The sequence below is a fragment of the Oncorhynchus masou genome, chromosome 7 (assembly GCF_036934945.1).
Source record: "Oncorhynchus masou masou isolate Uvic2021 chromosome 7, UVic_Omas_1.1, whole genome shotgun sequence".
Taxonomy (NCBI): domain Eukaryota; kingdom Metazoa; phylum Chordata; class Actinopteri; order Salmoniformes; family Salmonidae; genus Oncorhynchus; species Oncorhynchus masou.
Window position 1 is genome coordinate 19,024,642 of NC_088218.1, and position 15,773 is coordinate 19,040,414.

Sequence of the window (15,773 nt, forward strand, 5' to 3'; positions counted from 1 at the left end):
GCCAAAGTGATTGTAAAAACCAGTAAATGTTGCAGTCATCTGGTATTCAGTAGGCCTATCTGTTGACTCATAGCCCCACCCAGTGGAGAGAAAATATACAATATTCATGCACCCACGCGAGGGTGTCCTGAGCCATGATGCGAAAACTTCAGTAGGGGCGTTTCCTCTCTCTGTTTCATCTGACAATATCCAGATCAAACAAACACAGGATTGGTGAAAGGGCACATATTCACTGCTTTATGTCCTTCACATCAGTGCAGATGGAAGGAAAGTAGTTGTTTCTGTATGTTGAAAATGACGTGGAAGTTGATATTTCAGCAAAGGCCAACATGTCTTGTCATGTTTGTTTATTTTTGCTGCAGAAGTGGTCATTCCTGTGGATAGGGGGTGTTTGGCTGTTAGAAATGATTCTTCCCAAGATGTTTGGCTGAAAACATACATTGTGATGTGGATGAGAACCTACGGCCAAATCCACAAGACAGGGTTGAGGGAAATATAGAAGTACAGTAATCAAACCTGTGTTTTGCTTTTTACAGTAAGCCAGGTGAGGAGCACTGCAGTGATGTTTTACAGTAAGCCAGGTGAGGAACACTGCAGTGATGTTTTACAGTAAGCCAGGTGAGGAACACTGCAGTGATGTTTTACAGTAATCCAGGTGAGGAACACTGCAGTGATGTTTTACAGTAAGCCAGGTGAGGAACACTGCAGTGATGTTTTACAGTAAGCCAGGTGAGGAACACTGCAGTGATGTTTTACAGTAAGCCAGGTGAGGAACACTGCAGTGATGTTTTACTGTCGTTTTTTTCTTTTTTTGTAGCTAATTATTTTTGCTTTGATTCACAGAAACCTATGTTGCGATTTTATTGTATTTCATCAATAAATTTCAGATTTTGTTCAATGATTCCACTGTGTCTGTAGTATTCTCTCTACTAGTCATTTTACAGTGATGTATTTACATGTAGTACCATAATGAAACATGTATCACATATTTTGTACTACAATATTTAACGATTGAATGAACAACTACACAGTGAAACTATCGGTATCTTGTGTGTGGGTGATTTTAACTGACTGTTCCTATGGTATTTCATTATAAATGAGTTATTTGAACCAATGATTCTGCAAGTGCAAGGTTTCTTTAAAGATATGAATGCAAAATGCAATGTTTTGAACATTGGACAGCCTGTCCTTACAAGTGATGACCGTTTTGAGTTTTGTGTCTAGAGTTTTGAAAAATGACCACACGGTGCTGAAATTAGTGCCAACGTGATTGAAGAAAACTGTAAACACTTGTATGAAACATTTATACCAGGACATTTTATAATCAAATCAATTAATTGTATAATTTCAACTAGTATAATCGTAGGGAAACTATGTGACACTAACCTTTGCAACGAGTGAACAACGGTCTTCCTCTGTCTATCTACATGTTGAACAGTTGCTTATTGTCAATTTTTCTGTCATACACGTCAGTTACTTAGCTCTGTTTCCTGTCCACCAACAAACATTTCAAATCCTTTCAATTAGCCCCATCTCCTACTGATCCACTCACTGACCCCGCTCCTCTCACTCAAATGACTACTGTGGAGTGATGTGTGTGTGTGTATGTGTGTGTGTGTGTGTGTGTGTGTGTGTGTGTGTGTGTGTGTGTGTGTGTGTGTGTGTGTGTGTGTGTGTGTGTGTGTGTGTGTGTGTGTGTGTGTGTGTGTGTGTGTGTGTGTGTGTGTGTGTGTGTGGCTATGTGTGTGAGAGACAGAGAGAGCATGTGTCTGTGTGTGTGTGACTATGTATGTGTGTGTGTGTGTGTCAGTGTTTGTGTGTGTGTGTCTCAGTGTATGTGTGTGTGTGTGTGTCAGTGAGTGATGTGTATCCTTGGGATTGGTCCAGAGGTAGAAGTGCAGAGGCTTGAACACAGAGCCCTCCCTGTTGAGCATAAACCAGGCTACGACATCTTAACCACGGACACACTTCACCTTCTAACCATTCATCCTGGACTGACTCTGCTCTCCATCCACTATCTTCAGCTCCACAGACATACAGTCTCATCTGCCGCAGTTGCTGTTAACCAGCTTACCTGACCCAGCTCTACAACAGACAGGACAGGACTATCCGAGGAGGATGAGCAACATGGCCACGGAGATCGTTGCCTTCATCCTGACCATATCTGGATGGATCCTGGTCTGCTCCACGTTGCCTACTGACTACTGGAAGGTGTCCTCCGTGGATGGGACAGTCATCACCACGGCGACCTTCTGGTCCAACCTGTGGAAGACCTGCGTCACGGATTCTACAGGAGTGTCCAACTGTAAAGATTTCCCCTCCATGCTGGCTCTGGATGGTCAGTCCAAACTTTAGCTGGTTGCTATTTTTGCTGTGATGTTGTATTGTCATTGTAATTGTATGTGATTGTGTGTATTTTTGTGTTTGCGTGTGTGTTTGTGTGTGTGTGCATATGTGTGTCTGTTTGTGACTGTAAAGGAGTGTGTGTGTGTGTGTGTGTGTGTGTGTGTGTGTGTGTGTGTGTGTGTGTGTGTGTGTGTGTGTGTGTGTGTGTGTGTGTGTGTGTGTGTGTGTGTGTTTGTGTGTGTGTGTGATTTCTTTGACCTAATCACAGATGTGTTACATCTTAAGCATCCGTCTCCTGGGATGAATGGCTGGCTTTGAAAAAAGTGGTATTTGGAATTTGATAACCCTATCGGTTTGTTGGCTTAGGCCCAAGAGCCTCTAAAAGATACACTACCAGAGGCCAGAGCAGCATTTGAACCGGGTGTTCAAGCTGCCATTTGAGGATACAATGCTTTTAAAGTGGCAATGAAAGGAAAACTGAGAAAGTCAGAGCACTTTTACAAGTGTGAGATAACTCTGTGTTTGTCTCTTTATCTTTATCTCTCTCTCCCTCACACTCACACACACCCACACCCACACCCACCCAGTGTATATCCAGGTGTGTCGGGGCCTGATGATTGCGTCTGTGTGCCTGGGGTTCTTTGGAGCCACCCTGGCCCTGATGGGAATGAAGTGTACCAGGATCGGTGGCTCAGAGAGCACCAAGGCCAGACTAACAGGCCTCTCAGGCCTTCACTTCATACTCAATGGTGAATATTCATTATATTGTGTGCTTGTTGAACTACTCCTTGCTATTTAGACCAGAGCTGAGTCCTCTCCGTTTTCTCTGCAGGGCTTTGCTCCTTGACTGCATGCTCCCTGTACGCACACAGGATCACATCAGAGTTCTTTGACCCACTCTTTTTTGCTCAAAAGTAAGTGTTCAGCTTAACTGTGCTACTTAATGTCCTACTGCACTGCATGTAGACAAATGAAATGCAGTGAGCACATGTATTTACTAACTGGTCACTGGTTTTGCCGGCTATGCCCGTCCTCTCGTTGCCAGGTTTGAGCTTGGCGCAGCGCTCTTCATCGGCTGGGCTGGCTCGGTGCTCTGCATTTCAGGAGGACTCATATTCTGCCTCTCCTTGTCAGAGGGCTTCAGGCAAGTTTGTACAATTTAATTATACGATGGTCAATTACAGAAAAGTATTACTTTGACAGACGTGTTTCCCCCCCGTCCATTTACTCAGTGTGTTATGTAATCTGTAAGTACGGTACGTATCTCAACATCATGTTGACTGAGACACAGAAATGGAAAGTTATCTATAATAGAGTAGACGGACCGTAAAGCTTGTCATTCAGTAAGTCAATGAAGCAGTTTAATATGAACTGTAATGAAGTTGTTTAAGTACTGGGATATGCAGGGATCACTGTCAACATCTTGTCTCATAGTGATAACAATGTAAGGACATGCACTGTATGTTGATGACTGAATGTTTTCTTTGTGTATAGTGTCAACGTATATATGTGAAAGTCACCTTGGGTGGGGGGCCTAGGGAACGAGTGCATAGGGTGGGATGAGGTAACAGGCTGCTTCAATAACTGTCACTACAATTGGCCTAGATCGTCTTCTGAACTCAGACTTTTTTTGTGTTACCATGGAAATGGAATGAGGACACTGTATATCTCAAAGGAGTAACCCTTAGTGTTTTCCTCTAGTCGAGCAGAGTGCTCCTACAGTGGTGGTACGTCTATGGTAACCAAGCGTCACAAACCCGGCAAGTCTGCCAACAGTTTCTACAAATCGCCAGTTTCCACAGACCCCCGAGACCCAGCAGAACACTCAAGGCAGTTTGGAAAGAACGTCTATGTGTGACAACGGACGGACCACTGACATTGGGCATATGGTCATAATGAGGTGACCGTGGACTGTTTGACCCTTGGGCTAAGCTTGTTGAGGTCATCTTTTCCTTATTGAGACGGATTCCTGTGTGATTACATTACCTAAGGGTGTGATGCATGCTACCTGCTTTTATTTTCCTTGATATCGCACTTCTTTCCAATGCACTGTACATAGAACATTGTTTTTGATGTCTTCTCTGCCAAAGGAGACTCCTTGCTGTCTCTGTGCCTCTGCTGTATAACTGACTTGAACAATGTCACCCCCTGTGGCACAAACAATGCTGGTGGAAATAACCCTTGAAATCAGCAAGAGGAAATAGATTGTTGGCTCCTCTCTAAAACCACATTAGGTAATAGGTCTCTTCTGTCAACGGGCGATAAACAAAAGAAATCAGATAAGCTTGTTTTCTTCACAGGGCAGGAAATTCGGTTTGGCTCGGATCACAGTATGAACTCCCGGGTCACCTTGAAGGGACAAACGAACTGGTGCTCTTCCAAATCCATTGTTGCTCATTAGATATGCCTCAAGAACAAATATCAGGAATATGTGTCCGTTTGAGGTCATCGAAAGACATTACTCGATTGGTTCATTCCTGTACATCTCCCAATATGTTGTAAACAGTGGCAATGTCAATAAATGCTGTTTTTTTTGCATACAAGTAGGAATTCAGTGATCATTTTCTCTGAATGATCTGATGAAAGAGAATTTTATTTTATTTATTTATTTAACTCGGCAAGTCAGTTAAGAACAAATTCTTATTTTCAATGATGGCCTAGGAACAGTGGGTTAACTGCCTGTTCATGACAGATTTGTACCTTGTCAGCTTGGGGATTCGAATTTGCAACCTTTCGGTTACTAGTCCAATGCTCTAACCACTAGGCGACGCTGCTGCCCCAATTAAGTATAAAGAAAAGGGGGATTGAATAAGTGGATATTTTAATTTGGGGGTTTATCACTTTGACATGGACCTCTGTATGAGTGTCTCATGACAACTACCTCCGGAACTCAACTGTGGAGCCAATGCCTGTCTGCCGTATGCTGTCACCCTTTAGCAGACCACAAGTGAAGCCTAGATGAAGGAAGAGTCAATAGAGAGCATTGTGTGCTCTCAAGAACTGTCAAGTTCTTGTATTTTTGCAATATACCTCACACTGAAAGATGGCCTCCTACCAGCCACCACAGACAGAAAGGGGATTCCGTTGTCTCGGCTGATCACAGAGTTACCAATCAACAGCAGTCCTGCCCCAGTTGATCTTTGTTCAGACTCGGATATGGGAATCGGAAGTTTCCCCCCCGCCGCCTGCCATCTATCTCCACCTTCTGATCAATGGAAACCTTAACCCTGTTCCGCGAATCCTCTTGGCCCTCTGAGCCGGGGGACTCTCACCAGCTGGCATGGAGCTACAGCTGGCAGCCGCCCTGTCCTCTCTGCTCCAGTCCTGTGTATCCGTAAACAAGTGTCGGGTGTCCCGCAGCTCTGGTTGGTCAGAGGACCTACTCTGACAACGCTACTATGTTTGGATGATAGCCAGACATCTAGACAAAATCAATAATGGTGAGTGATTTCCCATTTTGATGTCCATATTTTTCAGAATGAATCAAGAGATGAATACACCATACTTTTTTTTTTACAGTTTTATTGTATGCAATAAGTCTAATATTCCTAATTTGTATGGATTGAAGCATCAGAATGGCCACATGATTCACAAGCATCCATAATTCATGTTTATCCTGTCACATCAGATTCTACATTCAACACGAAGAATCCTTGCGCCCCAAAGTTATTTCGGCCAAATTTACAGCAAATAATTTCCGTACACAAGTCGAGTCAGATTCGGACTGTGGTTGAGGCACAGTTTGAGGCACAGTTTGGTTGCCTTTCAACAAGACACCACCAGACCGTATGTCTATACTTTTATTTAGAGGACTGTAGAATCAAACTATTGACAGATAGAAATTCAAACAATGTTCTGTGTATGCATCTTTGGATGTAATCTTACTTATATTTCTTCAATTCTCATTGTATGTAATTCTGCAGCAGGTATTTGTGCTTTATAACCCATAATAACCCTGCCAGTGAACACAACCACTCTTTTGTTCATTCTCTCTTATTAGCCCTTGATTAATGAAAAGCATGAATTACCACCATATAGGTCCATGCATCACAACAGTGGGTCCATTCCAATGTCCCATCTACTTTGCCAATAAGCCGAGGGACTCGGTACAAAGAAGACCCTTCTCATCTTCACTCACCACAAGAAAATCCATTCCCCATGCAACTAATACCATCAGAGAGAGCCGTGGATTTAAGCATAATTATATGAGGTCAAAGACGTTATGTTTTAATTATATAAGTGAAGCAGGCAGCACACCTAGCTAATAACCTACCGCAGCCTGAGGCAATGTCAACGGACAATGGAAGCGCTTCAACGGACTCTGAAGTTGTAATTCCTCAGGTAATGAGTTCTTATTGAACTAGTTAAGGTCAGACCTGCACTGTATTTAAAATAATGATAATCTTGAGATGAGGTCAGGTTTTTCTCATAGCCTTTTGGCCATACTAGGTCTTGTTTATCTATTTCCAATACATTTGATCAGAATTAGTCAAATAAATCAAAAACCCAAGGAATCAGCTTGGGACATAGAGATTGATGTTTTTGAAACGTGAGATAAACGCTTAGGTCAACATCTTTAGCACCCAAACAAGGTTCTGGGAACCTGAGCAGCAACAGACCCATATCCACCCTCATGCAGTATGGGAAAAGTGACAACCAGGTAGAGCGACAAAATGACTGTCTCCTTAGTCGTACTGAGCCCTGCTACCAAGCTGTATGACTGGGATGAGCAGGTTTCTTCTACAGCACAGCAGGAGACTCGGGCTCTACTGGACGGTGGCTCCACCAAGGAGACACACCATCGTATAGACGAGGGGAAAAGGAATTGCCAAGTAAGTCAGATCTCGAAAAAAGAAACGCAACAGAGACGGTCACAATAAGACAACTTGAGGGTTATCTAGATATAGAGCATATAGACTGACTCCACACACCGGAGTATCAGGATGAAAATCCGCGTGATGCAGATCTGGGGCTTCCTGATGACAGTGCTGGGCTGGATCTTTGTGGCATGCACCATGGCCATGGAGGGCTGGAAGGTCACGTCCATCGGGGGCATGGGCGGCTCGGCTGTCATCAAGGTGGCCTGGTACTGGTCTAACCTGTGGAAGGCCTGCTTCACCGACTCCACTTCTGTCACCAACTGCCAAGACTTCCCTGTGCTCTGGTCCGTGGACAGTAAGTACCGTAGAGACATGCATCATATATTGTGTTCTAATTCTATTTCTATGGTGGGCATGAAGTCGTATATCAACAAGAGGGACACATCTGAAGACAACCAGTTAAGTTAATTTACCCAAATGATGTTAATATGTGAGTATTACTGTGCTTTGTCTTTTAAAGCAATGCAGACAAACCTCTGTGAGTTTAGACTGTTTCAGTACAGTGCCATTGGTTATTCCACTGAAGTTATAAAGCCTACTGTAGTGTAAAATGTGACCGTGCGTTCGGTTGTGTTCTAATCAACCAGACCACATCCAGATTGTGAGGGGCCTGCTGATGGGTGCTCTGTCTGTGGGGATGCTGGGGTTCGTACTCAGTCTCATTGGGATGGAGTGCACCTTCCTCGGGGGCAAGGACAAGGCGAAGTACAGGAAGCTCTTCACTGGAGGAGTCTGTCACATCATCAGCGGTAAACATATTCTTTCAGTTGACTTTTCTCTCTGTGAAAGCAACCTGGTAGATGCACACTGTAGCAGATTGAGAGTAGCTGACTGACTTACTTCGTCTTATGCAGGCTTTCTGGCTGCGTCGGGATACGCTGTCTACGCAAAATACGTCTCTGGGGAATACTTCAACCCCTATTTTGACGGATTAAAGTGAGTTGACTTGGATGCAGGTTTTTCCATTCAGTTACAAGATAATATTAATTATCTCTCTCTCTCTCTCACACACACACAGGTTTGACCTGGGGACTCCTCTGTTTCTTGGCTGGGTGGGATCAGCTTTCCATATGACAGGGGGTTGGTTCTACTTGGTCTCTGTGTGCAAACTGCTCTGTGGGGACGAGAGGTGAGTACAAGCATAGCCATGATCATCATGGAACAGTTATTCATTTACTCATAACACACTTGGCATTGATTTGTTCTTTCTCATTTTGTGTATCATCTCTCCCAGCAAAACCATAGTCATCCCTGAACTTCCCGAGGTTGAGAGCGACCAGGCCAAGTCCACCACACCACAGTCCCCAGTATCCCAGATCACTTCAAAGATCAAGGTTTCATCTGCATCTAAGATCTCTTCCAAAGCTGCACACTCAGATGTGTCTGCCATCTCCTCAAAGTCTCGTCAGTCCGGTCGCGCGTCCAACTCAGAGTGGTCTGGGCGGTCCTCAAACTCTGTGCAGTCTGACGGTGGGTCTTTGACGTCTGGTCGTTCATCGAGGTCGAGGTCTCATGGGTCAGTGCACTCCGAGGTGAGCAGCGGCAGCAGTACTACAGTGTCCTCTTTATCCAGTGGGTCAAGGAGGAGCGAGAGAGAATTGTTTATCAAAAACTCTTACATATGACCTGGTTCTGTTCAAGTATGTGTGATTTTGACTGGATTGAACTGAAGTAACAATTGTATATACTGTGTATGATGATTAGGGCTGGCAGAGTTAATCCGTTAACTTCATGGGATTTTAGTGAACTACTGTACTTTAAATCGGGATTCATCTCATTGTCTGAAAGCTTTCAAAATACAGTGAGAATATCCAAAATACATAATTTACACAGCTAAAAAAAACAATTTGATGTCAAAACACGTTAACAATGAGGTTAAATTAAGTGTGCTTTATCAATTTACCTGATTTGCTAACCATTGCTTTGGACAACTCAATTTGAGCAAATTATGAATTTGCGATGAATCACAACAGATCCTTTGATTAACTCGATTAAATGTTTGAATCGTATGACAGCCCAACGATGATCCAATTGTGAATCTGTATGTGGGGGAATGCCTCTGTATCTAATGGCCTTTTATCCTGGGTGTGTTTCACTATCATTAAATAAAACGCTTCATCACATTCATTGTTTAATGTGTTGCTATTGACAATGTCATTCAAGCAGGACTTTTCTGCCTTTCGACCAAGCTCTCTCTGACTCCGTGTTGTTGTTGTTCTCCCTTTTCAAACGATTCAACTGTAGTCCAATCACAATCAAGATATTTTAAGGTCTATAAATAATCACCAACTCTTTTAGATGTTACTTTCCTAATATTGTCAGCACAGTCATACCTGCCAAAGCAGTCAGGGAGGCTGCCTGTAAACAGTCTGTGTTTTTGGTGTTGCCACTCTATTCTGCCCGGACACTGTTCCCTATTTAAACCAAGAGTGATATGCCGCACAGCTGACAGACCGATGCTCCTATCTTGTGCTCTTCTAAATTAATATGGAATACTTTTTAAACAATGCATTTTTGTGAATTCCGTGACTAGATTGAATAAAACCAATAACCTTGAAATAGCTCCATTACGGTAACTTACCCTCGGAGGTCCCTGTGAGCGATCCTCTCCACCTGTCCAGACAGAGGAATGTGGAGAAAGTTGGTTCAGATCCTGGGCCTCGTGGTGTCCATGCTGAACTGGGTGTTTGTGGCCTGCACCCTGGCTATCGACTACTGGAGGGTGGCCCAGGTCAGGGGCCAGGGTGGGTCCTGAATCGTCAGTGTGACCTGGTTCTGGTCCAACCTGTGGAAGGACTGCTCTGAGGACTCTACCGCTGTGGTCAACTGTGTGGACTTTGGGGTTCTGAGGACGGTGAAATGTGGTTTGAGTACTAGAATCTCTCATCTCGTATCTGGTATCTCTGTGTGGAATAATCAGGAGTCTTACGGGTGCCTGTTAATATGAATCTTTCTCTAAACTGAACTTAATTAATTAAAGCATATTGGCAAGCTAACACAGCTATGATACATACTGAACAATACAACGATACATGATATTTGCAATATATTTTATTTGGCTACGCCAGGTTCAATTAATTTTTGCCTCCAAAGCAATGAGATCTGTCTGTGTTACACAGTGTACATCAAGGGAGTGAGAGGGCTTCTGATGACTGGTCTAGCCGTGGAGCTGGTGAGAACGGTTTCCTTTGTTGGAATGGAGTGCCCTTACATTGGATGAAACCAGAGAACCAATGACAAACTGCTATTTACAGCTGCCTCTCCCAGGACACATACCGTACAAATCACCTTAACTTAGAGGGTTTAAACTTCCTCATCCTGACTATATGTTTTTCTTCTTTGTCATTGGTTCCTAATCCCTGACGCATCATCATGCAGGCGTCTCAGACATCAGCAGTTATTGTTTAATAAACACAGTTGCAGCAGCCATTTTTACATGCCAAAGCAGACCCATCAAAACTAAGGCAATGTCGCAAATAGAACAATCTGAGGGAAGATGTTGGAATAACAAACCGTATGGGATTATCAAGCTGTTTTTCTCCTACATTTTCCCCTACTCAGGTATGATATTGGATCTGTTCTTTGGCTTGGCCTAGTGGGATGCTTCCTCATCATATTAGGACCCATACTGCTCTCTGACACTATATTCACAGTAGCCCATTCAAACAGGTTAAATGTACAGGACAGTATAAGTATAAGCATACATGCCTGATTTACATACACCACCACATATGCATGCTTCTCTAAATGAATGGTGTATTTTCAGTCTACAATGCGATTTGCATAAAGCTTGAGTGCATGTTTTCTGAATATATCTTAATACGCTAGCAGGGTGGAATTGGCCCACCCCTCCAGATCTCCCATGGTGCCCCTCACCAGAGAATTTTGAACGAGAGAAAACAGCCAATCAAAACAGTCACAGGAGCCAAAGGGATCCAACAAGTCCCACCTCTACAGTGTGATCGTGTGGCATGTTGCACTGGGATTGATGTTTTTTTTGTTATGTAGCTGTTCCATGTGTATTGGCATGTTCTTTTTCATTTTAAAATGCTATTTTCATTATTGTGGCATAACAAATTGTCCAATAAAGATCTACTTTAGGATACTGCCCTCAGCTCTACTCTATAGGCTATATTACATAGATCATTATCAGTTTGTCCAGAGAATAATTACATGAATCAGTTACATGCACCAGTGTCTTGTGACCTTAGCTGGGAGGGAGCAGTTCATCTACTGTGATTTGAGATAAAGGGCTATGAGAGAAACCTAGTGTCAAACCCCCATACGAGGGGAGGGAGGAAACCAGTTTCATGAATCCCCATCCCTGACGCTATCTCCCCCTGGTTCGTGGGAAAAGAAGACGTTTGCTTACGGAGCAAAACCCTGTGAGATAAGCCAAACGTCCACAATGTTGGTTTGACTGGGAGGCATCAGTGACATAACAATGCAAGTACCTGGCTGCACCTTGACTTCCACACACCGAAGATCTCTGAGCAACATCCATTTCTCTGGTAAATCCTCTTCATAAACATAGCTTTTTTTCCCCTGTAACCACTGCCAAGCTAGAGGAGAGCATCCTCCTTATCGGCCATCATCATGAAGCATAGGACGGTGATGATGTACATGGAGATGGATTCTGGTGAGCTCCACCCTGGCTATAGAGTACTGGACCTGGTCTGAAGTGGGCAGCGTGGTGCTCACCACCGGCAACTACTTCTCTAACCCCTGGAAGGAGTGTGTCTCAGACTCAACGGGGGTGTCCGACTGCAAAGAGTACCCCTCCATGCTGGGACTACCAGGTATGTTCTGGTCAGCTTGTCACAACTTGCATGGATGTGTGATTCTGTCTTAATATGGACACCTGACATCTGATGATACATGATGGGATATTGACTCTTACAACTTGGAGGGTTGTAATCCAGATCTTCAGTGCCGTTTGGTGCAGTTGATTGTCATTCAGCAGATGCTCTTATACTGTACTACATTACAGGCAGATAATGGGGCAGAAGTATGACTATAAATATCATGATCAACATTTTGCAGACGGAAGTAGCGACACCATAGAGTGGAATCCACAAACTCCAATATACACGGAGTACACAACACATTAAAAACACCCGATCTTTCCATGACATAGACTGACCAGGTGAATCCAGGTGAAAGCTATGATCCCTTATTGACGTCACTTGCCACTTCAATCGGTGTAGAGGAAGGGGAGGAGAAAGCTTAAAGGACTGTGGACTGTGTATGTGTGCCATTCAGAATGGGCAAGGCAAAAGCCTTAAGTACCTTTGAATGGGGTATGGTAGTAGCTGCCAGGCACACCGGTTTGTGTCAAGAACTGCAACACTGCTGGCTTTTTTTGACATCCAGCCAACTTCACACAATTGTGGGAAGCATTGGAGCCAACATGGGACAGCATCCCTGTGAAACGCTTTTGACACATTTTTTTTACATTTCAGTCATTTAGCAGACACTCTTATCCAGAGCAACTTACAGTAGTGAGTGCATACATTTTCATACTGGTCCTTCATGGGATTCAAACCCACAAGCCTGGCTTTGCAAGTGCCATGCTCTAACAAGTGAGCCACACAGGACTTGTAGTATATTGTAGAGTCCACACTCTGATGAATTGTAGCTGTTCTGAGGGCAAAAGGGGGTTGGTACAACTCAATGTTAGGAAGTTGTTCCTAATGTTTTGTATACTCAGTGTATAATACATAATTGTAGTCCTGCACTTTGGCTTCCTGTTTAACTGAGTGTTCTACTCTGCATCAGTGTTCCTCCACTCAGTAAGGGCTCTGTCCATCTGTTCTGTCATCCTTGGGTTCTTCGCTGGAGTCCTCACACTGATAGGGGGGGGGGGGGGGTGCACCAAGATTGGAGGATCAGAGCTCACCAATGCACGGGTCACCTTCGCCGGGGGAATCACCTATCTGGCGTCTGGTAAGATATGCTTACGGAGTACCTGATTAGTAACTGAAGTGGCGCGGCGGTCCGGAGTGGCACAACGGTCTAAGGCACTGCATCTCAGTGCTAGAGGCGCGACTACAGACCCTGGTTTGATTCCAGGCGGTATCACAACTGGCTGTGATTGGGAGTACTACAGGGCGGTGCACAATTGGCCCAGTGTCATCGGGGTTAGGGCTTGGCCTGGGTAGGCCATCATTATAAATAAGAATGTGTTCTTAACTGACTTGCCTAGTTACATTTTTGTTTTTTAAATGTGATATGATAATAATAGCTGTTTCCTCCTATGATTTTCTGGCCTGATCCTGTACTCCTGGTGGGGTAACAAAGTAAGATCAGAGTTTGTGGATCCCAATTTCAAGGCACAGAAGTGAGTTTTCAATGAGACTGCTGGAACACACTAGAACAACATTGGTTTCAAGTAGTTAAGTATACAGTATATGCATTCAAATTTTTTCTCTTTGAAATGGGAGCAGCGGTTTTTATTGGCTGGGGAGGCTCGCTCTTGCTCATCACCGGTGGTTTCGTACTCAGTTTCTTCTCTGGAAAGGAGGGTCTACGCTCAACGTAACACTTTCCACAATATTCCTGCTTCACTCGAAAGACAATAGATTGCAACAAAGGAATATTTTTTGTGTCGGATATGTTCATCATCTCACAATTCAAATCTTCCAGTTGAAAGAAAAGGCCCTGCAGACCTAACTCCTATGGCACAGCTCGGACCAGACTGACTCCTATGGCACAGCTCGGACCAGACTGACTCCTATGGCACAGCTCGGACCAGACTGACTCCTATGCCACAGCTCGGACCAGACTGACTCCTATGGCACAGCTCGGACCAGACTGACTCCTATGGCACAGCTCGGACCAGACTGACTCCTATGGCACAGCTCGGACCAGACTGACTCCTATGGCACAGCTCGGACCAGACTGACTCCTATGGCACAGCTCGGACCAGACTGACTCCTATGGCACAGCTCGGACCAGACTGACTCCTATGGCACAGCTCGGACCAGACTGACTCCTATGGCACAGCTCGGACCAGACTGACTCCTATGGCACAGCTCGAACCAGACTGACTCCTATGGCACAGCTCGGACCAGACTGACTCCTATGGCACAGCTCGGACCAGACTGACTCCTATGGCACAGCTTGGACCAGACTGACTCCTATGGCACAGCTCGGACCAGACTGACTCCTATGGCACAGCTCGGACCAGACTGACTCCTATGGCACAGCTCGGACCAGACTGACTCCTATGGCACAGCTCGGACCAGACTGACTCCTATGGCACAGCTCGGACCAGACTGACTCCTATGGCACAGCTCGGACCAGACTGACTCATATGGCACAGCTCGGACCAGACTGACTCCTATGGCACAGCTTGGACCAGACTGACTCCTATGGCACAGCTCGAACCAGACTGACTCCTATGGCACAGCTCGGACCAGACTGACTCCTATGGCACAGCTCGGACCAGACTGACTCCTATGGCACAGCTTGGACCAGACTGACTCCTATGGCACAGCTCGGACCAGACTGACTCCTATGGCACAGCTCGGACCAGACTGACTCCTATGGCACAGCTCGGACCAGACTGACTCCTATGGCACAGCTCGGACCAGACTGACTCCTATGGCACAGCTCGGACCAGACTGACTCCTATGGCACAGCTCGGACCAGACTGACTCATATGGCACAGCTCGGACCAGACTGACTCCTATGGCACAGCTCGGACCAGACTGACTCATATGGCACAGCTCAGACCTGACTGACTCATATGGCACAGCTCGGACCAGACTGACTCCTATGGCACAGCTCGGACCAGACTGACTCATATGCCACAGCTCGGACCAGACTGACTCCTATGGCACAGCTCGGACCAGACTGACTCCTATGGCACAGCTCGGACCAGACTGACTCATATGCCACAGCTCGGACCAGACTGACTCATATGGCACAGCTCGGACCAGACTGACTCATATGGCACGGCTCGGACCAGACTGACTCATATGGCACGGCTCGGACCAGACTGACTCCTATGGCACAGCTCGGACCAGACTGACTCCTATGGCACAGCTCGGACCAGACTGACTCATATGCCACAGCTCGGACCAGACTGACTCATATGGCACAGCTCGGACCAGACTGACTCCTATGGCACAGCTCGGACCAGACTGACTCCTATGGCACAGCTCGGACCAGACTGACTCATATGCCACAGCTCGGACCAGACTGACTCATATGCCACAGCTCGGACCAGACACACATACATGATGCCAAACTCTTCCAGACTGACTCCTATGCCACAGCTCGGACCAGACACACATACATGATGCCAAACTCTTCCAGACTGACTCCAATGCCACAATTGGTCCAAGGGAGCAGAGGTGGCAGAAGGATCAGGACAACAAGGACCACTGGGACGTTTAGCAGGGGCGATTTAGTTTGAGCTGCAGTAGCTCCTGTACTGCAGGAAATACACTGCTTCATATCATTGGTCGTTAGTTACCATGAAAACATTATGGGAACTGACTCAATTTGATTTGGTAACTGTCTCACCACCTACACCTTGTA

The 15,773-nt window shown here is 45.3% G+C and overlaps 2 protein-coding genes and 1 pseudogene across 2 annotated transcripts; all 3 read left to right on the forward strand.

Annotated features, from left to right (window-relative positions):
* The first annotated feature begins 1,992 nt into the window (after positions 1-1,992).
* LOC135543043 (claudin-10-like) lies at positions 1,993-5,157 on the forward strand. The gene is made up of 5 exons (XM_064970145.1): positions 1,993-2,338; positions 2,934-3,095; positions 3,179-3,260; positions 3,392-3,490; positions 4,048-5,157. Exons 1-5 carry the CDS (start codon positions 2,119-2,121, stop codon positions 4,202-4,204), a joined length of 720 nt encoding a protein of 239 aa, XP_064826217.1. The 5' UTR covers positions 1,993-2,118; the 3' UTR covers positions 4,205-5,157.
* A 1,678-nt stretch (positions 5,158-6,835) lies between these two features.
* Positions 6,836-9,337, forward strand: LOC135543044 (claudin-10-like). Its single transcript, XM_064970146.1, has 5 exons — positions 6,836-7,521; positions 7,814-7,975; positions 8,081-8,162; positions 8,245-8,355; positions 8,461-9,337. The coding sequence occupies exons 1-5, from the start codon at positions 7,290-7,292 to the stop codon at positions 8,849-8,851; spliced, it is 978 nt and encodes a 325-aa protein (XP_064826218.1). The 5' UTR covers positions 6,836-7,289; the 3' UTR covers positions 8,852-9,337.
* Positions 9,338-11,703: 2,366 nt separating this feature from the next.
* On the forward strand, positions 11,704-15,773 carry LOC135543459 (claudin-10-like; annotated as a pseudogene).

Excerpts from the sequence above, each read along its gene's own strand:
- LOC135543043 (XM_064970145.1), top strand. The coding sequence starts at position 2,119 with ATGAGCAACATGGCCACGGAGATCGTTGCCTTCATCCTGACCATATCT. Across the intron at positions 3,261-3,391 it reads CCACTCTTTTTTGCTCAAAA|GTTTGAGCTTGGCGCAGCGC; the intron begins GTAAGTGTTCAG and ends TCTCGTTGCCAG. Across the intron at positions 3,491-4,047 it reads TCCTTGTCAGAGGGCTTCAG|TCGAGCAGAGTGCTCCTACA; the intron begins GCAAGTTTGTAC and ends GTTTTCCTCTAG.
- LOC135543044 (XM_064970146.1), top strand. The coding sequence starts at position 7,290 with ATGAAAATCCGCGTGATGCAGATCTGGGGCTTCCTGATGACAGTGCTG. Across the intron at positions 7,976-8,080 it reads AGTCTGTCACATCATCAGCG|GCTTTCTGGCTGCGTCGGGA; the intron begins GTAAACATATTC and ends CGTCTTATGCAG. Across the intron at positions 8,356-8,460 it reads CTGCTCTGTGGGGACGAGAG|CAAAACCATAGTCATCCCTG; the intron begins GTGAGTACAAGC and ends CATCTCTCCCAG.